Source organism: Mustela nigripes, chromosome 1 (genome assembly GCF_022355385.1).
Source record: "Mustela nigripes isolate SB6536 chromosome 1, MUSNIG.SB6536, whole genome shotgun sequence".
NCBI classification, from domain to species: Eukaryota; Metazoa; Chordata; class Mammalia; order Carnivora; family Mustelidae; genus Mustela; species Mustela nigripes.
In genome coordinates this window covers 121,747,613-121,774,670 of record NC_081557.1, presented here as the reverse complement: position 1 = coordinate 121,774,670, position 27,058 = coordinate 121,747,613, and the positions used below count along the sequence as shown (strand labels likewise).

At 44.0% G+C, this 27,058-nt stretch overlaps 1 protein-coding gene across 4 annotated transcripts; it reads right to left on the bottom strand.

Annotated features, from left to right (window-relative positions):
• Nucleotides 1-8,704: 8,704 nt before the first annotated feature.
• Nucleotides 8,705-26,993, bottom strand: STMN4 (stathmin 4). Of its 4 annotated transcripts, XM_059372820.1 has the most exons (8): nucleotides 26,884-26,993; nucleotides 15,977-16,068; nucleotides 14,742-14,837; nucleotides 13,997-14,077; nucleotides 13,360-13,568; nucleotides 12,269-12,460; nucleotides 11,527-11,580; nucleotides 8,705-9,322 (listed from the first exon to the last, which is right to left on the bottom strand). In XM_059372820.1, the coding sequence occupies exons 2-7, from the start codon at nucleotides 15,987-15,989 to the stop codon at nucleotides 11,560-11,562; spliced, it is 612 nt and encodes a 203-aa protein (XP_059228803.1). In that variant the 5' UTR covers nucleotides 15,990-16,068; nucleotides 26,884-26,993; the 3' UTR covers nucleotides 8,705-9,322; nucleotides 11,527-11,559. The 4 variants fall into 4 exon arrangements, with proteins under 4 accessions (XP_059228803.1, XP_059228795.1, XP_059228819.1 ...); XM_059372812.1 differs by lacking the exon at nucleotides 11,527-11,580; XM_059372836.1 differs by lacking the exon at nucleotides 13,997-14,077.
• Nucleotides 26,994-27,058: the final 65 nt, after the last annotated feature.

Genomic DNA, 27,058 nt, shown 5'->3' with positions numbered 1-27,058 from the left:
CACACTGGTTAATTCCCAACCATCCTGGCCACATGAGGAATCCTGCCAACCTCCCTATAACATTAAAATTTTTAATAAGCATCTATTATATAACAATTCCCTACTTTTTAAAGTATTTCCCTATTGCTAGACATTTACATTATTTGCATTTTTATCTTTAATGCTTTGATGAGTATTAATTTTCATGAAGCTTTGTATTTTAGAATATTTCTTTAGATTAGATTTTTAGAAAGAATATAACTAAGTCAGTGAGTATGGACTTATTTTGGGGGGATGGACATTTTTAAGGACCATGTTACATATTGCCAAATGGCTTACTAAAATGCCCAAACCCATTTGGATTCACAAAAGCAGTACCTGAAAGTAAGCATCACATTTAAAGAGCTATAAGCCAACTATAAAGCACCTATAGCAGGAGGAAAGAAATTTGAGGAATTTGCAAACATCCCATGCAAGTGATTATTGGAGACACATGGGACCTAGGTAATAAGGGTGAAGATAGGAGAGGATAGTTGTTCAAATAGGATGCTTCTCTGAAAAGAGAAGTGAGTGTGGGCCATGATACTTGCTAAACATGAGTACAATATTATGATAAGGTTACCATGAGGAAGAGGAAACAGACTTTGGTGTCATTTACAGAAAACGATAGAATAGCACTAGCTACTACTGATTGAGCATTAGCTGTGTGTCAGGCACTGGGCTAAGCATTGTAGATATGTAATTACTGACTTCATTTTACAGATGGGTAAGTAAGACTCTGAACGTTTTAGTCACTTACCCAGAATCACAGAGGTAACTGATAGCAGATCTAGTATTCATAAATCCAAGTGCACTGATTTTAAAGACCATGTTTTTCACCACTACACCAGGAGTTCCCATTCTTTTCCACCAAAGTAAACCTAATGGTAGAGAAGAATGAAAGGGGACCCTTGGGATTTGTGGAATTGAGTGGACAGAGCTAACTCTCTATTGTGTCTATACGTACATATCATCACCATCATCATTCACATTGGGCAAAATGAGAAAGTAACTCAGATGTCCACCAGTGGGTAAATGGATAAACAAAATGGTATGTTTGTACAATGGAATTCATAGAATTCTTTAGAGGAATGGAAATACTGTCGCATGTTACAATATGGCTGAAACTTAAAGACATTATGCTAACTGAAATAAGCCAATCACAAAAAGATAAATATCATCCAATTCCACTTATATGCCATATCTAAGGTAGTCGAACTCATAGCATCAGAAAATAGAATGGTGGCTACCAGCGGCCAAGGGGAAGGTGAATGGAGCTGTTTAATGGGTATGGGGTTTCAGTTTTGCAACATGAAAAGTTTCTGTGAATCTGTTTCACAGCAATGTGATTATACTTAACACTGCTAACATGTACACCTAAAATGGTTAAAATGGTAAATTTTACATTATGTGCTTTTACTGCAATTTAAAAATCTAGGTACATTGTTGTATCAGATTTGATATTTACCATAGCAAGATGTCCCGCTCCCAACTTTCCAATAAAAATGATCCTCTAGGAGCATGTGCAATTTTATCTGTAGCTTTGCATATCCCTGCATGTGTTGTGCTCAGTTTGAGAAGCATTGCTCTGCACCACTCTTCCAAGGAAACCAAATGCAACATTATCCATGGGGCACTGCCATTTCTGTATCTTCATCCAGAGTAACAATTGGTTATTGTCTTTCTGTTTTTAATTCCATTGATGGTATCTTTAGGCTTTCCTTTTGGCTACTTTTGGTTTAATCTGTTCTTCCCTTTCTGAATTCTTAAGGTGGATTTAGATCTGTTTCTAACAAAAGTATATGAAGATATAAATTTCTGTCTAGGCATTTCAATAGCTGCTTCCTATAATTTTTAATACATTTTTGTTTTCATTCAGTTTTAAATATTTCTAATTTTCCTTGTGATTTGTGCATTCACCCACAGGTTATTTAGAGTGTGATGTTTAATTCCTAAATATTTGGGGATTTCCACCTCTCTCTATTGCTGTTTTCTACTTTCATTCTATCATGGCCAAAGAATTTATTTTGTGTTGTTTCCATCATCTTAAATGTTTTTGACACTTGTTTTATGGTCCTGAATATAGTCCTTCTTGATAAATTCCATGTAAACTCAGAAAAGAATGTACATTCTGCTGTTGTGGGATGTAATGTTTTAGTTGGTTTTTCCTTTCAGTTCTATCAGGTCTTGTGTATTTTGAAGCTCTAGTTAACAGATACACATATATCCAGAATTATTATTTTCTCTTGGTAAATTGATTCCTTTTGTTATGATCAATTTTCTTTCTTTGTGTCTGGCAATAATCCTTGTTCTGAGATCTACTTTGTCTGGTATGAATGTGGCCACTCCAGCTGTCTTTTGATTGGGTAATACACCTTTGAGTATTGCATGATACATCTTTATCATACTTTCCCTTTTAACCTGTGTTTGTAATTATAGTTAGAGTGGGTTACCTTTGTCTAGCAAATAGCTGCATCTCGCTTTTTGGTTCAGTATGACAGTCTATGCATCTCAATAGGAGAGTTTAGAACTTTTAAATTTAATATGATTATCAATATGGTATATTTGACAGTTGTTAAGAGAGTAAATTCTGAGTTCTCATCAGAAGGAAAAAGCCATTATTTTCCTCTTTTTTGTGGATCTATAGGAGATGATGGATGCTACCTTAACTTATTGTAATCGTTTCTCAATAGATGTAAATCACTATGCGGTATATACACGGTAAACTTTTTCTGTGCTGTATGTCAATTACATCTCAATAAAAATGAAGAAAATGAATGAAAAAATCTTCATGTGGTTAGATGCAAATATACTACCTTGCTATTTGCTTTACATTTGCCCGATTTGGTCTTTGTTTCTTTTCTCTTGTCTTGTTTTGGGTTGGAATTTTTTTAATATTCCATTTTATCTCTGGTCTTGGCTTATGAGCTACACCTCTCCGGTTTTCCGGTTCTCATCTTTCTTTTTATTGGCAATGCTGTTTTCATTGTTGTTCTAAGACTTACAACACACATCCTCAACCTACTTCAGTCTCTCATCAAACAACATCATACTCCCTCACCTACAGTACAAAATCCTCACCGCAGGATGCCTTCATTTCCCACCTCCAGTCTCCCATGCCTTCTTTGATACATTTCACCTTTCTATGTGATAAAGCCCTCAATACATTGTCATTAATTTTGCTTTAAACTTTTTTAAGTGAGGAAAAAAATGTGTTTATGCCTACCCCCATATTTACAATTCTTTTTAAAATATTTTTTTATTTATTTATTTGAGAGAGAGAGCGAGAGCACAAGCAGAGAGATGGGCAGAGGGAGAAGCAGACTCCTCACTGAGCAGGGGGCCCAAAGTGGGACTTGATCCCAGGACCCTGGGATCATGACCTGAGCCAAAAGCGGACATGTAACTGACTGAGCTATTCAGTCACCCCCATATTTATGATTCTTGATACTCTATAGTCTTTTAATAAATCAGATAGCATGTTCCTGCTGCCTGAGGAAAGTTTATCATTTCTTTTAGTTCAGGTCTGCTGGCAATGAATTCTCTCTGATGTTGATGATCTGAAAAAAGTGTTTACTTCTCCTTCATTCTTAAAGGATATTTTTGGTGCGAATATAATTTTAAACTGCCAGATTTCTTCCTTCTAGAACTTTAAAGATTTTGCTCCATTATTTTATTAGTTTTTTTAGGGCTGCCATGCAAACTACCAGAGACTGGGTGGCGTAAACAACAGGCTCATAGTTCTAGAGGCTAGAAGTCCACGATCAAGGTGTTGGCCAGGTTGGTTTCTCCTAAGGCTTCTCTCCTTCTCTCCCAGATGGCCACCTTCTTGCTTTGCCTTGCTGTGTCTTTCCTCTGTATGTTTGTGTCCTTACCTCCTCTTCTTATAAAGATACCAGTCACATTGGGTTAGGGCCCACCATACAATCTCATCTGATTACCTCTTGAAAGACCTATCTCCAAATACAATCACTGGGAGTGCTGGGAGTTAGGTCTTCAACATGGGAATTTGGGGAGTGCATGTTCAGCCCGTAACAACTGTTTTCTGAGAAGAGTGTGCTATCACTCTTAGCTCTGATTCACTGTATCTAATGCCTTTTCTCCCCAGCTGCTTTTAAGATTTTTCTCTTCACCACTTTTTAAAAAAAGATTTATTTATTCATTTGAGAAAGTTGAGTACACATGCAGAGGGGCAGAAGGAGAGGGAGAGAGAAACTCCAGGCAGACTCTGCACTGAGCACAGAGCCTGATGGAGGACTCTATCCCAAGACCCTGAGATCATGACCTGATCCAAAACCAAGAGTCAGGCACTTAACTGACTGCGCCACCCAGGCACCCCTCTTTATCACTTTTTTCAACAATTTGATCAGGATATATATTGGTATGGTTTTCCTATGTTTATCCTTTTTGAAGTTTGTTGCAATTTTTAAATCTGATGCTTACACTTCTTATAAAATCTCAAATATGTCAGCCATTATTTCTGCATATATTTTCTGTTCCCTCACTACCCCAGCATTCTCCTGTCTTTCTGAGACTCAAATTTTACATATGATAAAACATTTATCTTGCTCCATGGGTCATTGCTATCTTCTTCATTTCTTTAGTACTTTTCGTCCTATGCTTAGTTTTAGATAGTCTCTATTGTTTTGTCTTTCTTTTAAGATTTTATTTATTTATTTGAGAGGGAAAGAATGAAAGAGAGAGAGCACAAGAGGGGAAGGTCAGAGGGAGAAACGGACTCCTCGCCCAGCAGGGAGCCCAGTGCAAGACTCGATCCCGGGACTCCAGGATGATGACCTGAGCCGAAGGCAGTCACCCAACCAACTGAGCCACCAGGCGCCCTTATTGTTTTGTCTTTACCTTCAAGCTTTCCTTTACTGTAACTAACCAGCCATTAATACCACCAGGGTATTTTTTCCCAATTGTATTTTTCATTCTAGAAGTTGCATTTGGGTCTTTTTTATATCTTCCATTTCTTCTATGCTTTCCACTAGTTTCTTGAATATCTGGAGTGAATTTCTAGAAGTCTTAACATCTTGGTTAATTCCATCATTTTTGTCATTTCTATACTTGCACCTATAGATTTTTCTCTTGACTAAAGGTTGTATTTTCTCATGTCTTTGTATGCCTGACAAAGTTTTATTGAATGCTAGACATTTTGAAGTCTACATTGTTGGTCCTGGGTTTTGTTGGATTCCTTTAAATTGATTGGGACTTCATTCTGGCATGACTTAACTTTACTTGAAAGCAGTATGATTCTTTCAAGACTTGCTTCTTTCTTAAGATCTTATTTACTTATTTATGTATTTATTTATTATTTGTTTATTGTGAGAAATAGAGCAGGAGCGGGGCGGCGGGGGGGTGGGTGGGGGGGGGTGGGATGCAGAATGCAGACAGAGGCAGAGGAAGAATCTCAAGCAGACTCTGTGCCCTGACAGGAGCCTCCATCTCATGACCCTGAAATCATGACTGAGCAGAAATCCAGAGTTCGCCGCTCAACCGACTGGGCCACCCAGGCACCCCTCAAGGTTTGCTTTTTAGTGTTCTCAGTGTGGGTTCAGATTAGCTTTTGTCTTTGAGAAGGTGCTGAGTGGGAAAGAAGAATCAAGTCCAAGGACAGAGTGAATGGACAGGACTAAGAGGCAGGAGACAGAAAAGAGCAGGAGGAATGAGCGCCATCAAGGGACAAAGACCAGAGACGGGCAGACCTGAGAAGTTGCATTCCTGTAAAAGTCAGCAAATATTTAAATTGTCATGGGGGGAGGGGGAACGGAGTGTGTTTATTTATAAAACTGAGCTAGGGTCTGGGCTGAGATGATCATAAACAGGTTTCTCCTTTTCATTCAGAAGTCCAGTGTGATGTGGGACATTGTCTCAGTGCAGCCAAGCATCCTTCGTCCCCCCCCCACTCCCGCCCCCCAAAGGAAGCGCTAAGCCTGCTATTTGTTTACCAAATTTGCAGCTGCACATTTCCAAAATGCCCTCTAGGGGGCATTATGGCCTCCATTGAAAACCTGGTTTGGGATCTCAGGATTTAAAATATGCCTCTCTTCCGTGGCCCCAGTTCCTCATCCTGCCACAACATCTTGCCACAATCCCAAGAGCCCTTTTCTTTGTACACTCTTCCTGGATGATGAATTTATTCACTTTTGCGGCAGCAACTCCCTCCCACTGTTCATGGTTCCCACCTCACTTGTACAACTCTCCCTTCCCATATCTGCCTCATCCTCTCTGTTCAAAGTCAGCTCACCCTTGAGTGCTGCCCACTCCGTGAAGGCTTCTCTCTCCCTCTTACCTTCGGATATACTGCCTCAGGCTTAGTTCTCAATCTTAAGGAACTCCTCAAGCTGTAGTCAGGATTGGCACCTAAAAAGCTGGGAAATGGCTTTTTAAAACATCAATTCCAAAGCAAGCTCCTCAAAAAGGTAGTATTTCAGTAAGCCTGATCAATTATTTTCATTTATAAACACCCACTGTTTGTAACGTACTTGGTAATGTACATTTTAACAAGCTCTCAGAGATATTTTGATATAAACTAAAAAATTAAGATCTGCCACGTTGGACATTTCATTTGCATCCCAAGTGGTGTGTAAACCTTTCAATGTAGGAATCCTTTTTAATGCTTGGAAGCTAGCTCCATGCTGAGCACATAATTGGAGTTTTCACTTTTCAACGTCAGGCACTGAGGATTAGTGGGACCCAGGGGTATCTTGTTGACAGATTGTAGTTTTCTGCCTGATCTAGATCAGCCATATTCTTTGATATGCAATTGAGTGTGTTTTCTGGGTCTTATATACAGTGCTTCAGTAAAATGCTATACCAATGAAGCCTCAAGACAAGTGGCCTGGCCTTTCTTTTAACTAGATTGCTGCCCATAATCCCATCCTATGAAGAAATTCTGGAGCAACCAGTGCCTAGGACACAGAGAATAATAAAACTGGTTCCTGATTTCAAGAAACTTCAAGTCTAATAGATGAGAGAGATAGGTAAACAAATAATTACATAGTAATCAAACCATGTAAAAGGTACCAAATATTGATGAAGTCAGGGAACTTAATATCTGAGTTGACTTTAAAGAATGATTAACAATTAATATTCAGCAAGGCAGGGAAGAGCAACCCAAGTAAGAGAATTGCCTTTGCAAAGGATGGCAAGGTGGATTCATAGGGTTGAACAAGGTATGAATGCTAAGTACAAGTGTTTGGTGAAAGAGAATAGTGGGAATGAAGCTTCCTCCCAGTCTTGGGTTTTCCCATGGCAGGATGGAGATGCTAGTGGGGTAGATTTGTGGGAATAGATCCTTAAGCCATTCTTGTCTCCTTTTACTCAGAGGCAGACAGTTCTAGATGGCATGGCCCCAAGCCTCTCACTTTCTCAAGCACAGTAGCTTCTAAAGCCCTGGGGCTATAAGTCTGATCTCCACATTCACTGGAGAGCAGTGACTTTCAAGGAGCTTGGATTGCAACTCCCAGAAAGAAATACATCTTATGCTGTGACCTAGAACACACATGTGCAAATGTAAAACTGAAACACAACTTCTCCAAAACACTATCTCCATTGTTGCTTGCAGTCACTTTGATGTTTTGTTTCCTAGTCTATTCCATTGAAAAAAAAAAAAAAATTAAGGTTAGGCGGCACCCACTAAGTTGATATCACAGTCTAATGAGCCACAACTGGCACTTTGAGAAATACTCTCCTGGAACTTACATTCTAGTTTGGAAGTGTTGAGAAACAGCAGAGTACAGCCACCAAGGGCTTGGACTCTGGGAGCAAATGGCCAGAATTCAAGTCCCAATTCACCTATATATTGCCTGCATGATCCTGATCAAGTTACTTAACCTTTGTATGCCTCAGTTTCCTAGTCTGCAAAATGGGATAAGAGTACTACTGGGTAGTGTTGTTGTGAGGATGAAGTGATAGATGTAGAGATAGACATAGATATATACCCAGAAAACTGCTGGGCATCTAGTAAGTACTGCTGAAGTGTTAACTGCCATTATCTTCTTCCTCCTTGGCTCATCCTCATCATCAATGAACCTCCTGTCATCCCCTCCTAAAATGAAGAAGCCAAATGCAGTACCACTGGTGGGTTGGGGTGGGGAGATTTACCAAAAGGTTTATTTATAAAGCTGTCCAAAGCTACAAAGAGTGTGGGCCAGGGGGAGGCCCCTTGCTCTTGCAGGCTGTGGCCCTGTTTGCAAGGAAGAAGAAGGAAACTCCTTTCCCAGTCATGGTTTAGTGTTTTGGATAAGGTGGGTCTGAAATGATCCCTCTGCATTCCATTAACAAACATTTTATTTCCTTGCTAACTTTTATGACCACCTAGAATCCCACACTCGCAAAGGAATGGGAACCTTCTTACTGTGTGTGTTGAGGACGATTGGAATGCCAATCCACAGAAGGCAGGCTGGAATTTCTTTCCTCATCAATTCAGTGAACTCAATCCAATAATGGACAACCCACAAAGGGGGTTTAAAAAAATGAAGAAGAAGAAAAGCAAAAGCAAATTTTTCCATTATGCCGAAGGCTGCCATGTTTAACCCACCTCACCTAGCACCTCTCAGTTGCTCTGATGGTCCAACTAAGGAAAAAAAGGGACATCAGCCACCCTAGGGGTAGAAACCCAAGAATACTCTGTCCAACACTCAAAGGACAAATTCAGAAAATAAAGAACAGGAGACCTGGAGTAAATATTTCATTGGTCATGATGATCAAAAGATGATGGTTAATACACACACACACACTCAGACCTCATCCCACCTGTTGCAGGGCGGAAGCAGACCTCCGGGCCCCCCACCCACTCCCTGGGCTTCTCCTTCCATGCCCTGCAGCCACACCGTCACCCAAGACCCCACCCTTCACTTGGTACTTCTACTGCCCCATTTGTAGCTTCCCTCGACAGGGTGCCTGGATGTTCACTGTGAAGAAAAGCCAAGGACTTGACCTGAGTCTGCGGTGGGCAGGGTTGCAATGTCCATGAGTTCTTCTCTACCTCCTTTCCCAAATTCTCTCCTTCTCTCCCCTCTCCCACCCCATCATTGTTCCCCAGAAACAAATAGGATGGCTTCACTGGTCAATTCTTTACATGTACAAACACCAAAAGCAGAGGAAACACCCCTGGCCACCCCCCTCCCCCCAAACCCCAGTGCTGGGAGAGCAGCCGACGGCGGACGAGGCTGCCTTGGGAACTGCGGAGCTGCTGGAGCTGTCCGGCTGTTCTGGAAACTTCTTTGGCCTCTGGGCTTTACCTGGAGGCCTCTTCCTTCAGCTCCTTGTTTTTCCGCACCTCCTCTGCGTGCTTGTCCTGAGAAGGAAGGGAGTGAAAAGGGCAGGTCACACAGGCTTCCCCAGGGATAAAAAGGAAGCCGAGGGGCAAGAGAACCCAAAGTAAGAATTGCAGCTGCAGGAAGTGATGAGGAAGGTCTGCAAAGATGTCCTGAGAAGGGGCAAGACTGGTAGGAGGCAGGTGAGTGAGCTGACTGGTACGGCCCCAGGGAGCTCATTGACTGGGGCCAACCTCCCCAGGGGGACCCACCTCACAGCAACCTCAGACTCCACCAGCCTCCCCCTCCTTCACCTGGCCCTCCTGGGCTTGCACTGAGTGCATGGGTTGACTTATTGTAAGGAGCAGCTCAGTGCAGCTACACCGGAGGAGCAGGTGGAACAGACAGGCCTCATTACAAATGTCCCCTACACACACTTGCAGCGTGACCGCTGCTTTCACTTCTGTCCATCCCCTCAGTTGTTTTCTTCAGCCCCATGGTGAAAGATGAGGGCTCTTAAATATAAATTGACTGGGGAACTTTTGGAAATGTCACCCAACTCCAAAAAGTGGACTCTCTCATAAGTGGTGTATGAGAACCATCTTCGCCGGACAGCATAATCAAACCAAAAGATGGGATCTGACCTCAAAGACCCATCAGCTGTGTGACCTTGACCAACCACTTCATCAGTCTCTGGTGTTTAAAGACAGGGCCTAAACCAGAAGTTCTTTTTACCTCCAGAATTCTGTGATTTTAGCTTTCCCCTCTAGGACACATTATGGTCTGCCTTACATCACTGCTCATTGTGCATCTGTCTAGGTCCTCTATTGGATGGTGACTTCCCTGGAGGCAGGGAGCACGCCTTTTTCTCCTTTATATTTCCCAGTTCCCCCTATGGTACTTTGCACTCAGCAGGTGCTTGATAAATATCATCTCTGCCAGACCCTGGCAATCACCCAAATAGCATCATATTCAGATATCAAAAGTCAGCCTGGAGTAGGCCTACTGAGGCAGACCAGGAGCCCAGGATAGACTGAAAACCATGAATCCATCCCTGAGAAGACCCTAGAACTTTCCACTGCCCTGGGGAGAGTGTGGGTAGTGGTGTGTCTAGGATAATGTTTCTAAACCTTGCTATGCATTATCAGCAAAATCTAGGGAATTGGTTAAACTGCTGGATCCTCAGGAACCATCCCTAGAGAGCCAGTGATGGTAGACCAGTAGGCTCCCAAGGATCTGTAGTTTTAAACTCTATACCCGGTGAATCTGATGTGGATGGTCAGTGACCCATGCAGATACTGACACAGAAAACATTGACTTGGAGCAGGCAGAAGCCACATACCTATCTGTTACCACACCTCCCACCTTCCTCGGTGCCCAAGGGTCACAGTCCCCAAGGAGTGATGCCCACTCAGATTCTGACTCTAACATCTTGCTTCTTTGAGTCTTACTCCACCTCCATAGCTATTACTTCAAATGGGGGGCATATCTCAAACTCTTCGCCTTGGAATTGACCTCCATTCAGGTAAGGAGGTACTTCTTCACTTGGTACTTGGTGAAGAAGTACCAACTCTAGATTTCTGGGTTTTCTTTGGTCTCTGATTGTCCCCTCTCTGGCAAAAGGCTAATGGGACCATTGTAGGCTGGTCTCCCTGAAACAGGGTTGAAAGAGTCCCCTGGATTACACAGCCAGAGAATTGGGTTCTAGTCCCAGCTGCACTGCTTAAGGGCTGTGTGACCCTGGCCAAGTTATTCGACCTTCTCTGACATAGTTTCCCCATCAATTAAATAAGGATAACGTTGTTCTGCTTACTTCATGGATTTGTTGTTAGGATGGGAGTAGGAAGAAGTAAAACTGTTTTTGTCATTTTTTAAAATACCATATCGTGGCTCTAGCCTCTAGTATTTCTTCTGGGTTTGTCCTGAGTGCCCATCCCCCACTTAATGGCAATCCCAGATTTTTTTCTTTTTTCTTGCAAGAGTTTGTTCCTAGCCATCCATCAACAACTGGGGAAGACTGAAGTGAGACCCAGATCACTTCCCTCCCATATGATACTTGGTGGAGGCCTTACTGCCCCTATTAGGGCAGAGTGTGAGAGGGAAAGGGCTGCCACATGCTGGCTAGCTGCAAGGTCTATGCAACATTCAGATCCCCTGTAAAGAAACCAGTCTTTCTAGCAACTGTTGCCAAGTGCCTGAGACTCTAGGTGGATGGGCAGGAAGGAGTGGGGACCACGCTGCTCACCATGGGACGAGGCCACCGATCGGGTCCCGGGAGTCACCGCGCAGCAGGCGGCTCCTGGAAATAAAACACAGAGCTGGAGCTCTCCCAGGAGCTGCAGGAGAAACTGGGGCAGCCTTGAGACTCAGGAAATGAGGCCAACGTGTTCTCAGCAGAACGGGCTGTTATTCTGCTGACACGTGGGACCAATCCCAGTCTCTCACGTTTCTCTTATGTAGGTGACACCATTAGGTTTATTGACAAAGGGCAGAATATTGGAAAGAACCGTGACTCACTCAGTCCCAATCAAGAGTTTTGGAGAGAATCATGTTTCCTGCTCAATGGTCAACTCAGCTTATCAAGTCCTTGGCTTAGAGCCAAGAGCCCAAGTCATCATCTTTCATTAAATTGAATCGGTCTATTCAAGGATGAAGCCAGGAATGTACAATGGCTAGTTCGTCCTTACTCTCTTGCATTAGGCAGGCTTTCTCTAGAGATAAGAGGTCTAATCTCCCTAAGACAATGAGAAATTTCAATTGTGTAACTGCGCATAATATCCCCCAAGGAATTCCAGAGCTCAGCTCATGTTTCTTACCTATGACTTCCCAAAACATCCCTTGAAACTCTGTAAAGATCCAGCCTAACAGAAATACCCCCTTTCCTACCTGAGGCTGTTTGCTACCTGAAATAATATGTAGGTCCTTTATACTTGCCTTGGAAGGAAGAGAGTGTTCCAGGAGTCTCCTCTCTCACCAAGAACACTTACCTTCTCTTGCAGCCGTTCCAACATGGCAGCAAGGTGGGCCTCCCGGTTCTCCTTATTCGATTCCATCTTCTGAGCCAGTTTCTCCTTAGCCATCTTGATGAAGTTGTTGTTTTCCTCAATGGCTTTTTGGATCACCTCTCGCTCATGTTCTCGTTTCTCTGCCAGGTGCTTCAGGAGCTCAGCTTCCTGATACTGAGGCAGCACAAAGGGAGAAAGAGACCCTTGAAGGTGAACATGCCACGGTGTGTTTTCACCACCAAAACGTAAGAGTTCTATACCCAGAACACATACCTCCCTGAGCCTGGTCCCTGTCCCATTGGCAAGAAACAAGGACACTTTCTGGATTCTCCCACCATTCCCTCAGTTGTTGTTGTTGTTTGTTTTTTGATTTTCCTCAATGCCTTCATTCACTCCCTCCTTCCTTCATTGATTCACCAATATTAGGTGACTATATACCATACGCCAAGTACTATCCTAGCAACTTGGGAAAGAAAAAAAGTCTCATAGAGGAGATATATATGTGTGTGTGTGTGTGTGTGTGTGTGTGTGTGTGTGTGTGTATGACTCTAATCCAGACTAGCATGTGACATATGCCTTAAAAGGTAGAAAGGAAATGCCATTAAATCCAAGTGAAAGAAGATTATTTTCTGCTTCAAAGATGGAAAGCTTACATAAAGATGGCACTGGAGTTGGGACATAAGAATCACTAGGAAACAGAGGGCACACAAAGGGATGAAAGAATACAACACCATGACCTTCACCTTCCCCCAGTTAAGGAGCCCTTTCCTTGATTGTCTAGCCTTTATAGGAATCTTTAGTGTTTGTCAATGTCTTCCTCCTGTTAGTGTGCACCTCATGGACATAGTCATGCAATGCCTTACCCCTCTAACCAAGCTGTAAGCTCCTAGAGACCAGGGACCTTTACTTCTTTGTTTCCCTCAATGGTTCCTCATAATCTTCCCTGTATATAGGAGGTGCTACTTAAATATTTGTAGGTTGGTGGTGACCTGACCCCAGCTCAGAGCCACCTCTTATCTTGTCCAGCTCCCTCCTGTCATGCTGAGTTGGAAGAAAGAAAGGACGGCACTTACCTTCCTTCGTTCCTCAGCTGCTTCTAGTTTCTTCTGGATCTCTTCCAGTGATGGGTCTCGCCGCCTGGGTAAGGAGGCATTAAACTCGGGAACCCCATCAAAGGAGGGTGGCTTCAGGATGACTTCAAAGGACTGGCCCGAGGTACATTTGTTCAGTTCGATGACTTCCATGTCAGAAATTACACACCAGTTCAGGTCCACTGTATCTGCTGAAGAGAGCAAGAAACGTGCTACTTACTCTCTGTAGACTAGATTGGCCCTCCAAAAGCATGCACACATGCATACATATATGGGAGATCTGGGGTCCCCAATGCAAATCAATGACCAGGGTTCTGGGTTGGCCCTGAACCTGGTACCTAATAGTCAGTGGGCTTCAATGGGGCTCAAGGAATTGGTAGCCACAGCAAGGGCCCAGGCTCCAAGAGTAGGTGCCCCAGGGTTTGTGGCTTCTAATAATGGCTATAGCAAATGATTTTGCTTTTGCCACAAGGCTTCTCCCATACTTGAGCTCTTGCTCAAATTGTCCTCAGTGGTGGCCAACAGTGGTGTATTTGCCCACCACCCACCACCCCACTCCTTGTCCCACTACCAATCTGATGGCTCAGCCTGTTGCCACCTCTCCCCTGCTCCCTCCTACCCTGCTCTCTTCTTTCTCTCCAGTCAGCACTGTCTTTCCGCTGGCTTTGATCTTTCCTCCTACACTGTCTCCCACACCAGCCTAGACAGAAAGAACAATCTCAGGTAACCCAAGCACTCTCATCTCTCATTTCCAGAACAAATCTGTCCCTTCCTTTTAATCCCTGGAAAATTAAAAGGTGTCCTGTTCCCTGCCCCTCTCTGGTCAGAACATGGCCATTCAGTGCTTCTTGCCAGTGTCCTGGAACCTGTCACAGGTCCTTGTCAGCATGGTTACCCTCATTGGGTGACTGCAGGTAGAAGCCCTCTCTCTACTTCTGGACTCTCAGAACATTCTCCACCATTCCCAGAGGAGGCCTGTCAACCGTGGAATCTAGTGATTCATACTGCATCTTGTCTTCTATTCTAGGTGCTCTCCAAGAGTAGAATCTCTGTCTGCTTCACTTCTGTATCCTCCACAGCATCCATTTGTTAAATGAAGGAAGAAAAGCTAAGATCAAGATTGCTCTGCAGAGGGTCTGATTCAGATTTTCACCTGCTGTCTAATCCCCCAGTAGCAGCCCCACACCTGCCCTCTCATGGTGTTTAGACCCTCAGAATAAGCTGTGGAGGTTTTACTTGCTCTGGGAAAGAGAATGTGACATGGGAAGGAGAGTTTCATGAAACTGGGACAGGAGTGTGGTATTCATGGATACGAGCCCAGACACCCTCCACAAGTTATTCTCTCAGCGGCGGCCCTCACTTACCTTCATATTTATAGGATGATTTATTCAGGGGATCGGCCAGAAAACAGGAGCAGAACAAGGATACCAGTGGAAGCTCCTTCATCTTCTCTTTGTAGGCTGCAGAAACACCAGTAGGACAACATGGTGACCCCCTCCTAGACTCAGAAGTCAGCCTTCTTGTGACTCTGCATACCCGAGCACCCAGAGGTGACCAGGCTCCACAGAGGTATCTAAACCATCCAGACCTACGCCTTGGCTGAGGGTCCAGCCTCCTTTGCCCTGAGCAGCCTGGTTTAGGATTTTCGTGTGTGTCCTATGTTCATTATGTCCACTTCTGTTCATCTTATCAGAACCTGAGCCTTCCAGAGCACCCAGATGATCCCATCTTCTCCTCAGTGCATTGTTTCCCTTCTCAGCACTGAATGCAAAATGCCTTCAGGTAAAACACAAGCACTAGTGCCTTTGCCCCTGCCTGGCACCCTGGACCTAGTTCTCTTTTTCCTCACATTTGCCAGAATAGTTCATTTACTTTGCTCCAAGATACAGGAAATCTACACTCCATATTACTCAAGGTACTCAGCAGTGCATCTCTGAAAGGTAAAGAAGCCACACCATCATCACTCTAGTCTTGCCCCTCACTGAGAGGCAAGGTCAGGATGTGAGTCTTCTCTGACCTTCCCAGGGCAGTGGTCAAAGCCAAACATGCTGGTGTCCATGAGGGCTGAAGGAGTAGCCCCACCACTGCCTAGCCTCTTTGTGTCAGAAGTGGATTTGAAAACCAGGAGGTCACAGGCTAGAGCTGATACGGTGAAGTCCAGCCCACCCCTCCCCTGGCCCTGGCGTGTGCTCCTGCCTGTACCCCTACCACCCTAGGGCCAATGCTTCTGGTTTTAAGCTCCACTATGTTCAGACTCTCTCTGTTCTCAGCTAAACCCAATGTAGTGCTTAAGCACTTTCCTCCTCATTTCTCATTTCTCAATGAGAAAAAATTCTCATTTTTTACAAATTGAAAACATAATTAAGCGCAAAATAATATATGTGCATTGTAAAAACTTCTTAAAAACACACACAGATGAGTAAAAGGAGGAAAAGCTCAATGGTGATCCCACCCATCTTCTAGAGATAACTTCCTTAACCCTTAGGTCTACTTCTTGTCAGTCTTTTATCCTTCTTTGTGCCTATGTAAGTACATATATGTGTGTACAGAAATACCCTATGCTGTGGTGCCCCATCACAGAAAGAGTTTTTGTACCTACCAGCGAGGGTCATGTTTTCTGGATGGTGAGGGCTGAATCTGGCTCAAAGTCCCAAAGTAGGTCTGTCACCAACTCAGGATGCCGTCACAAATCTGAGAAAGAGAGTATTCTACCACTGACATGTTATTTGCATACGGAATTTCTTTATAAAATTGGGGAGGGAATCCCAGAAGGCACCTGGTCTGCTCCCACCACCAGGAACTCTACACACCCACTCTCCCTTTCCCAAACCCAGATCCTCTCTTCAACATCACCACAGTCAAGTTCAGTTTCCATGTACTAATGATAGTTTCATAATTGGCTTTCTAGTCTCAAGTCTCCCTGAGTATCAGACACAGATTTCCCAAAACTGTATGTGTCAAGAGGTGTTCATTTCTCTCTCTGTAAAGCTTAATGGCTGGCCCAAAACAAAGGCTAGGGTGAGAGACAAATCCTAATTCAGAATCACTTGGGAGGTTTTCAAAAAATAACTCTGTATCCTGAATTTCTCCCTATTCCCACCCTCAGACCTCCCTGCCCAGCCTGTTCTGATAGGAGATCAGAAGGAATTGGACAGAGGATGTCAAAATACTACTCCAGATGGCCCCTCACTCACTACCCACCAAGAACCTCTTGTCTTAAGCACTCCTTGACCCCAATTAACATAACCCTGGACTATGAGAGAAAAAAAAAAAACATTGTTATAGAATAATGTCATCATAATGTGGTTGGTGCAGAGTTGGAAATCAGCATGCAGGATCATTGTGGGAGCACAAAGTTGGGGCTTCATACTCAGCACCTGGGAGACCCTGGGGAGCCAGGCAGGGGTCCTGGTGTTAGCAGTACCTGAACTGAGTCTTAAATGATGATTGGAATTAAGCAGGGAGGGCATTGTGCCAAGGAAGGAACACAAGCAAGGTGGGGGTGGGGCGTGAGAAAGCTCTGTGTCGGTGGTTGATGCTGGACCCGAGAGTGTGAAGGAGGAGGGAGAGATGAAATAGTAGGTGACAGGGCCCTACTGAAGGCTGCTAGCCAGTGAATTGAGGAATAGCCAGTGGTAAACAGTCATCATGGGGACCACTTGATCTTTGGTCACTGTGGTGGTTAATTTTTGTATCAACTTGATGGGACTAAGGGATGCCCAGATAACTGGTGAACATTATTTCTGAAGGTGTCTGTGAAAGTGTCCCATGGACAGGTTAACATTTGAGTGGATAGGCTGAGAAAAGATGACTGTCCCCAATGTGGGTGGGCCTCACCCAATCTGTTGAGGGCCTTAAAAGAACAAAAGGTAGAGAAAGAATGAATTCACTCTCTCTGCTTGAGATGGACATCCATCTTCTCCAGCCCTCAGATATGAGAGCTCTGGTTCTCTGGCCTTCAGACTTGGACTGGAATTACGCCACCAGCTCTCTTGGGTCTCCAGCTTGCAGGTGACTGATTGTGGGATTTCTCAGCCTCCCTAACCACATGAGCTAATCCATCATAATAAATCTCTTTCTGTATGCATCCTATTGGTTCTGTTTCTCTGGAGAATGCCAACTAATGCAATCACCCTCGGTGGTCACCGTGCCAGCACAGGTTGGTGTGAGCCAACAGCTTCACTGCCTGCAGCTCACAAGGGGAAGGACTCTGAGACTGATGTAGAGCCCCTTTCCTTCCTTAATGAGGTGTTTTCCCTCTGGCAACTGGGGTCTGTACTAGCTATGGATGAGCAGCGGATGAGTGGGGGAGCCACGGGGGGCGGGAGGGGAAGGCAGGAGGCTCAGCTTTAGGACCAGACCAATGCAGAGTCAGACTCAGACTTGATCTCACTTACTAGCTGTCACTCACATGTCCAATTTGCTTTCTCCATCTTAATTCTGCACCACATTGCACAATTGACGTGAGAAAAGCATATTACAGCATCCAGCAAAAAGGAGGTACTTAATGAATGTGAATTTCCCTTTCTCTGCCTTTTCCATCAGGGTAGCCACCACCCACATCCCTGCTTCAGAGTCCCTGCCCTGGTCCTCACCAGCTCGGCAATTAAGGACTGTAATCTCCATTTGCAGATGAGGAACCAGAGGCCCAGAAGGTTTATGTGGCTTACTCGGGGTCATGAGGTTAGAGAGGTATAAAAGCAGAGATTTAAAGCCAGGTCTACTGGCCTTGAAGTGCGCCTCCCTGAAGCCTTTGTGTTTTTTGCCAGGCCCCACCCCGCTTGCTATGCAGCACAATGGGCCTCTTTCCTCTGAGCCAAGCTGATCCTGACTGTACCAGTGGGTCCCTGAACAGGGCCTGGATGTGCCATCCCTGGTCACAAGGCTCCATTCCACACAATTTTGGCTCATAGCCAAGTTGATTAATGAGGTGACTGGCTGGGCCAGCGGGCCCTTGCAGGAGAGGGCATGGCATTGGACTTAACCTAGGTAATGGATCTAAAGCTGGAGGTCCAAGTAAGTGAAGTGAGGCAGAGAAGGATACTCTAAGAAAGAAAGGGGACTGAGCTGGACTTCTTATGTAGGAGTAGGTACCTGGAATGAGGGACCATGCCCTTCAACCAGACCTGGGCAGGACAATTAAGACCCTCTACTCATGGAGCACAGATTACGACTCCTGTCACCTACATGATCCCAATTAATCTTCATGTGAAGAATCAGATTCTGCAGGTGCCTCTATGCCTGCCATGGCTTTGGAACTTGACAGTGTGTGAGCATGTGGACTGGATTTAATGGGAAACAGAGAAGGCCCAGTGGGCTGCATGCAAGGCTCATTGGGACCAACTGGTAGACCAGCAATAAGAAGATGAGGAACCAGCAGACTAGGGAAAGCATTTGCTCTTTATATTCTATTCAGCAGGAAGGCGCTGACATCTTTGGACTAAAGGAGGAGAGAGAACATGGTGATGCTGATGATAATAGCCAAAGGAATAGCTACCACATCATGAATACCTGCTTGGTACCAGAAAATTCACAAGCATTATTCCAATTTGTTCTCTGAGGTTATTTGTAAGAAGGAACTTGAAGCTCAGCGGAGTGAGTTTAATGATACAAAAGCCTACAAGTGGGAAAGGCAGACCTGGGGTGTTCATTCTAAAGCCATTTCTGTCATTAGTTGCTACTCAAGCAAAAAGATTCTTCTGACAGCATCAGCCTTGGGAAAAAATAAGGAGAGGAAGTTTGGAAGCCAGGACGAGGCACAAAGTGACGAGGACCCACCTAGAACAAGCCCTCAACTGTTTGCATCCCAACCAGTACCGTTTTCCTGCAAGCCAATCTATACATTTACTCCAGCTCCAGCATCTAAGTCTATGTATAGAAAAGAAAGTATCACATATTTTTATTGATAGATGGAACCATTAGCATAATTGGTAGAAGTAGTTGGTTAGCAATAACCCAAACGAGAAGAGACCCAGGCCATAAAAACACGAGATGCAGAATGAGTATGTTTTGATTGGCAGACACAGTGACTGAGAGAGAAGGTCTGGAAATTAAGGCTGTTGACTGAAGGGGGATCTCGTGTGGCATGGTGGGGGGAAAGATGTCTAAAACAAAGAGGTCAGAGCCCCCCGTTTTCCCCTTGAATATCAGAATATCAGAACTTCTGACCAGAAGTTCCCAACTAGGTCAGCCTCACTCCCAGGAATAAACGTGGGACTATTTGATAGTCACTAGACTAGAGGTGCTCCATGCCTTCAGTGGGCAACAGCTGGATAAACTAAACACTGAACAGCACATATCCATCCCACACAACCAACAATTGTCCTTTCCAAAGTGCTAATACACTCCTCCCCGGGGATCAAAGATCCTAAGGTCACCCTGAGATGGGACCAGGGTCCAAACCTTTGAATTCCAGCACCCTTACCCTTCTTCTTGATCCCTTCACTCCTCCCACACACCAGGACATGAGGGGAAAACCCATGTGGGGCCCACCTGAGCTGCATGAAAAGATGGGGATTTAAAGGACTTTTTACATGACCAGAAATGGCACCCCATGCTCCCAGGTGTTCTGTAATGTGGTTGATGCCCAGGAGCCCATAGAGATGCACACCAAGCTCTCTGATGCTCTATCATCATGACCATTTACTAGGTGCATGCCTGATCCCCTTGAGGCTCCTCTGACAACCCACACTCCCCAAGTAAGACTGTGTTTTATTTGTCACTGCAAGGAATGGCCACATAAGGCTTTCAGGATATGCCAAATCCTATGTGGACTATTTTTGAAGGGTGAAAAGTTAATGCACATGCCAGTGGTTTGACTAGAGTGGTCCCTGGTGAGGGTGTCTGGAGAAAATAGAGGGACTCTGGCATGGAATCAGGGCATGGACACAGTGAGCTCTGATCTGGGACGTCTAAACATGTTCGGTACAGGGAGGTGGCTTTTTAGGTCTATGCCAATTACTAGTCCTGTTGAAGTTACGCATGTGCCTGAAATCAGCCATACATGTGACCTAAATGTCATGGAATCCTATCTCGGCACAGTAACTGTGGTTATTTTGTGCCGATCAAAGGACTTTGACTGAAAACTTTACATCTTATCTGAGATTAAAAAAAGGGATATAAATTATTTTTTCATGAATGTGGCTCTTTCCATGATACTTATTGAATATTTAATTCTGTGCCAAGCCCCCAGCTGGGTCCTAAAATGACCACAGGTGTTTTGGGGGATGAAAATGTGAAACAGGTCCCCAGGGTGAGAATTTGGAGTCTGGGAAAGTTTTGCAGATGCCCTGCGGGTCCACGGCAATTCTCCAGCAGAGAATTATATAGCATGGACCATGTTATAAAGGGAGAAGGAGCAGCCAGTAGAACACAGGCCAAGACCGGACCAGTGAGACCCACAGAAGGCAACGCGGTAAAGCGCAATAGCGTGTGATTGACTGGCTTTGGAGAGCTAGCGTTGTCCAATCACCACGCCCGCAGGGGTTGCTTCTAAGGGCTTCCGGAAGATGAGATGGTGGGAACTAGTGTCAGAGGCTACTTCCAGACAGTATCTAACAGGCTCAGGAATGCAGCTTCTGTCGTATTTCTAGGAAATAAAGAGGAGTCACCTGTTGGCAAGCACAGAGTCTAGGGAGCCCCTCCTCCTTGTAACAGCTATGTTGGGAGGCCAGCCAAAGAAGGAAAATTGAGTCTAAAAAAATGACAGCCCCAAATAATCTACAGTGATGGCACTTTCTGGGCTGCTCGTATTTTCCATTTAATACATATGGAAGAATCAACATATTGGAAGCAAAATTCCAGGGCACGGACTTCCATGAAGGGTTGCTGGATGGAGGGCAAGGCATTGAGAACCCGGTACCGTGGGAGATGCTGGACTCAGAGTACTTGGGAGCATGGAGTATGGAACAAGTCCTGTAATCGGAGTCCTAGTCACAACAGTAGCAATATTTTGGAGTGCTTTGCAGTTTACCAGGCACTTTCAAGTGCATGTATGTGCATATATACATTTTATATGTAATGTTTTAATTACAAACATATTAATATCTTATTTCAGAAAAGAAATCCCTGTCATCTCGCTGCTTTTTGCTGTTGGCATTTCTTTCTAGTTTTTTTTTTTCTTCCTAATGTTCATGATTTCTAGATAGTTGTAAATTGGGCATATATATTTTATCATTACATTCTCTCCAAATCCTATAAAATAGGTCTATTATACCCATTTTACTGATGACTAATTCAGTCAAGTGACTTGATTTGCCCAAAGTCTTACAAGCAGAAAGCAGAAAATGATATAGATGGGATTTGAACGAATGTCTTCAAGGTTCCATGGTCCTTCCTCATATCCAAGACCAAGTGTAAATGTAAGTAGGGTGGATGACTGCATAGGGCATGTGGATGAAGGGTGCACAAAGGTTTGCCCACCCCAACCATGGGCAGACCGAGGGCTTAAAGTTTTCACCACTGAGTTCTCTTCTACAACAGGCATTGCCTCAGAAAGTCCTGTTCAAAAGCATATACACGCCCTACCAAGTGTAATCAATTAAATCATTTTCACATCAGCAGAGATGTGAAAGGTCAAGCTCTCTGCCCATAGATGGGAGGAGCCATGGTGATCTCTAGCATCTTCATTTCCCACGCTTTTCAGATGAAGAGACAGAGGGCCCAAGAGTGTTGGTGCCTTTCCCAATACTAAGTAGGAGGGGCAGAGCCAGGTTTCCAGTCCACATTTAGCTACAATCAAGAGAGATTCTCATCTTTTACAATATTATTCTTGTTTTCTTTATTCTTTCATTCTTCCCCAGTGCTTTGTAAGTTTTACATCTTGTTTTAATCTCCAAGTTAAAAATCATTTATATCTATGTTTTATTATATTAAGAAGAAAACAGTATCTAATGGTTTTCTTTGTGAAAGATGAGAGCTTTTGCATGCTTTTATTTCCTTTCACTACAAACCTTCTGATTTTGTCACAGGGATCTGTATTTTCAGTTCTGGATTACTATTATTGATTTCTTTCTTAAATTACTTATTCAACACATATTTACTGAGAATTAACTATACATATCACATTAGGAAGGTGCTTAGAAGTAATATAATGATAAATTTAATAGACATGTTCCTTAGCCTTCACATATTTCACATTCAGCTCTATAAATATGTTGATTATATTAGACAAAGACTCGGGAAACGCAGGTGGCTCGGGTTCAACATCTGACTCTTAATTTTGGCTCAGGTTGTGATCTCAGGGTTGTGAGAGCCTCCTGAAGATTCTCTCTCTCTCCCTCTTCCTCTGCCCCTCTACCCAGCTCCCTCACCAATAAAGAAAATAATTAGACAAGAAAAATAATTAGACAAACCATCTAAATTCTAGTATTTTCTTTCACCATTATCAATACCATATCTGTTTTGTACCCAAGTTCTTTAATTGGATAAAAAGTTTTGGTTAGCTAGACTACTTCTGGGGTAATACATTCTTCAAGCAGGGTTCATGGAATATTTATTGAGTCCTTACTTATCTGTTTGGTGGCAAGTGATGAAGACAGATACGTCTGTCCCAGGATCAACAGTCAGGTAAGTTGTGTTAGTGCTATTAGCTAATGGAATCTATGACCTGCTTCCTCATTCTCGGTTTCAACCTTGCTTTCTACCTGGGCATTGACCCCAAAACGATCCCCTGGAACTCTACACCCTGCCCCACCCCCTCTCTCACCCTGTAGTCTGCACTCAGCTCCCTTCTCCGGATTCACATTCCCTGATTGGTTCTCTGAACTCCCGGGATGCATGTTCTCCACCATAAATTAGGCCAATCATCCCAGAGCTCCACCCTTTCCCATCTGTTATGTCCTCTTGCTTCCAACAACCTACCTCTGAAAGAAGGACCCTAAGGGCATGGACACACGGCAACCATCAGCTTGAATGGATAGAAAAGACCAGAGAGCATAGGCGAGGAAGGGGGACATGTAGGTGTGTATGGGGAAGCAGAGGTAGTGGACCTTTATCTGTGTATTTGCCTGTCTTCCTGGTGGAACTAAAGATGTAAAAGCCTGCAAAATGCTTTTTAAAGTATCAGAAGATATTTTTTTTTGTCCATACTCTTCCTAAAAAAAAAAAAAGAAAGAAAAGAAAAAAAATAACCTTTTTCCAGACTGTCACATCTCTAAATATAACAAATTCTTACTTAGTAAGCAAATTAAATTATACATGAAGAGTGTTTATTAGCCAAGCCAAAAAAAAAAGGGGGGGGGTGGAAATAGAGTTTGTTTCTCTACAGAGCATACAAAATTACATTTTGAATATTTTATAGTTTTTCCCAAATTTCTATCCCCCTCCCCAAATAAATGGCTCATTTCTACCTACCTATGATTTCAAAACCTCTGGAAATTCTGTACCTCCAAATGATAGTCTCCAGTTAAGTGAGAAATAATATAAAGAGATCAAGGGGGTCTGCAGAACAGATCTTAAGACTTCAGGAAAAATTAAGCTTTTCTTGGATTATGATATTGATTTTGAAAACATCCCATTATTTAAAATCAACAGTACAAACAGATCTGAATTTTCCCGTTCTTTCTGTATGGTTGGTTTAATGCAGACACTGTCCTTCTCGCTTTACCTTCCTCTTACCTTCCTTCTCTGCCTTCTTTCCTGTCACACCTTACTCTCCAGATCTCAGTTTATCAATCTTTATTGCTCTACTTGAAGTCGTATCTGTCAGCACACTTATGTCCCATCAGGCAAATGTGGTTTAAATGGCCTAGTTGGATGAGGGAAGGCAGCCAAACTTGGTTGGCCCTGGGATTTCTTTTATTGAGCCAAAGTGAAATCTAAATGTTAAGCAAAAAAAAATTGCAAGACACTCCCACCACCCCACTGGCCAATAGTGTGTCTGTTCAACCCTCTGCTCAGGAAGAACTATATTAGACCAGACTTCTCAATTTTTGATATACCCTTTAGAATGGACTATCCCCCTACAGAAACAGTTTTCCACTTAACACAGTACTTGGATGTTAGACACCTATTTGATACATGGTCACTGGGACGTGTTTGAGCAGGACAGTTCTTGCAAGAAGTTCACAGTCTATGATATGGATGAATCTTGAGGACGCTATACCAAGTGAAAGAAGCCAGTCATAAAAACACAAAAGCTACAAGATTTCATAAGGTACCTAGAGTAATCAAATTCATAGAGACCGAAAATAGAATGGGGGTTGCCAGGGGCTAGGGCAGGGGGAGAAGGAATGGAGAGTTAGTATTTTACAGGGACAGAGTTTCAGTTTGGAGAGATGAAAAAATTTCTGGGGCTGGATGGTGGTGATGGTTGCCCAACAATGTGAATATAGTTAACACCACTGGACTGGATACCATAAAATGTTTAATATGGTAAATTTCGTGTCATGTGTATTTTACCAAAATTAAAAATTTTTTTAAAGAATTCATAGTCTGGTAGGAGTTATCCACAGGCTTACAGTCTTAGAAAAGGTCATAAGGGTCACTGAGCTTGTGTTTTTTTCTTACTGGGACCAACAACAAAGAACTGCATTTTTGTATCATGACCCAGGATATACCTGCCTTAACGCTGACAGACATACATACCTATAGTCACTGATACAAATACATACACAGAAGTGTACACATAACTGAACTATAAACATAAATATGTAAATACGTGCTTATTCATTTTTAACTATAGTAATATTTCTAAAATATGTTTATAAAGATAAACATTATTTATCTTTATAAATATTTACATAACTGAAAATACATAATTAAGAAATCGTGATTGAAAATATTTACTCTATTATATGGAATATGTTTTGACTTTTTTTCCATTCTCACTTATCTCATTTTATTTGAAAAAAAAAATACCAGTTACAACCCATAAATCAGACTTCACAATACACTATTGGATCTCAGTCTGCAGTTTGAAAAACACTAACCTAGATCCAGTCCCCAACACAAGGCAGAAATCTCTATAGCTACCCTGTGGATGGTCAACTAACATCTGCTTGAATGCCCTCGGTGGTGGGGAGCTCACTCTCTACAATGCTTTTGGTGGATCCATCTAGCAATAAAGATCCTTGTCCAATCCAGATCTATTCCAGGAGTGGCCTGGGTGGAGCTGGTGATCCCAGGACAGGGACCTGCTGACAGGTGCTCCGGCAATGCTGGTAAGTGGATTTTAAGGAGGATGCAAGCACATTTCCTAGCAGCAAGGTGGGGGCTTGGGACAAGCTGAGGAGAGAGTGCTGGCTGGCCCTAGAGGACAGGGCAGGGTCTCTGGAGGCTCTAGCTTCATTCAGTGGAGCTGCTAATCAGACTTTGCCCCTCTGCCTCCTCACCTCTCGCTCCAGCACTATGATTATCTCCTCATCTGGTGGATGATCTCATTCCCCCTGGCACCCTGACTCCCTGCCTGTGGGAGAGGTTTCCTCCCCCTAGAGGGGGCCTCAGCCTCAGTAGAGACAGATTCTCCCACATTCCTCTCAACCTGCCACCCACCCGGCAGAACTCCAATAGTCCACCGCTGGACATCCCTTCCCAATGTGTTCTCTTGGTCTTGGGACACGGATGTATCCCTGCCCAGAGGGTTCGGACCTGGGCTTCCTCAATATTTCTGAACCTCCTCCCAAGGGGTTCAGGGGACCTGTTTTTGTTTGATTTTTTTTTCCCCCAGGACAATGGGACTGCTCCACACCTAACTGTATCTTCCTGGGAGGAATGAGACAAAGACAGCACGCCACGTGGGGACGGAGCTGGCCACTGGACAGCAAATCCCTAGTCCTGGTCCCCTGGATGAGAAGAGAGCAATGCCTAAACTCCTGGCGACGGCAGTGGGCTGAGCAAGGAGGGGCCGGCTCGGCCACTAGCGGGGACCAGGGCGTGGCAGTTGTGGGTTCCCGCAGTTTGCTGCCTGACAGCCCGCTGGCCTTGCCCAGGTAGGAGCAGGTTGACCTCAGGGCGGGGCGGGGCAAGGAAGAGGTGGTGATCTCATTGTATCCTTAGAATACAGGAGCAAAAAGTAACCCAGTACAGATAGAGGAGAAAGAAAAGGATGAAACACATGGGGAAAAGGAGCCAAGAAAAACTGTGGCTGAGAAAGGAAATGTAAAACCCAGAGCAGCTGCTAGCTTGAAGCGGGTCTGGGCATCAGAGCCAGCTCAGGGGAAGACAGACTCAACAAAACCATTCTGCCTGTGCAACAGAACATTTTTATGCAGGAAAAAACTCACCATGGACATCCGACCCAAAAGAAACGCTGGCAATTCCCGCCCACCCTCTCTCTCCTGAGCTCTGGAATAGAAGGACTGCCTCTAGCCATGCCCTTACCCCTGGGGTAGACCCATTCTTTTCACACATCACCCCATTTCCCCCAGGATTTGACAAAGTTGAATTGATGGAGTGAAACCAAAGGCAGCACAATAGTGCCAGATCTCTTGCTTCTCCTCTCTGCCGCTGCTAATTTTTTCTTTTGTCTGAAAAGCCTCAAATAATTTGCATTTCATTCCTACTTACCTGGAGTCCTGTTCGAAGCGAGCTGCTCCCTTCCTCACTCCCTCAATTAGTGGTACCCTGGGCTTCTCTCCACATCAGCACCACTGCTCGCTCTCGCCATGACATCACCTCTGAGCTCGGTGATTGGCCGACAGTGGGTTGCTTGGCAATTGGACAGTCTCTGGCGGAGCAGGGA

Bases quoted from the DNA above. Each gene is read 5' to 3' on its own strand.
- STMN4 (XM_059372812.1), bottom strand. The intron at 12,461-13,359 runs GTAAGTGCCGTC...GTGCTGCCTCAG, and splicing joins CAGCTGAGGAACGAAGGAAG to TATCAGGAAGCTGAGCTCCT. The intron at 9,323-12,268 runs GTAAGTGTTCTT...CTTCCTTCTCAG, and splicing joins TGGAACGGCTGCAAGAGAAG to GACAAGCACGCAGAGGAGGT.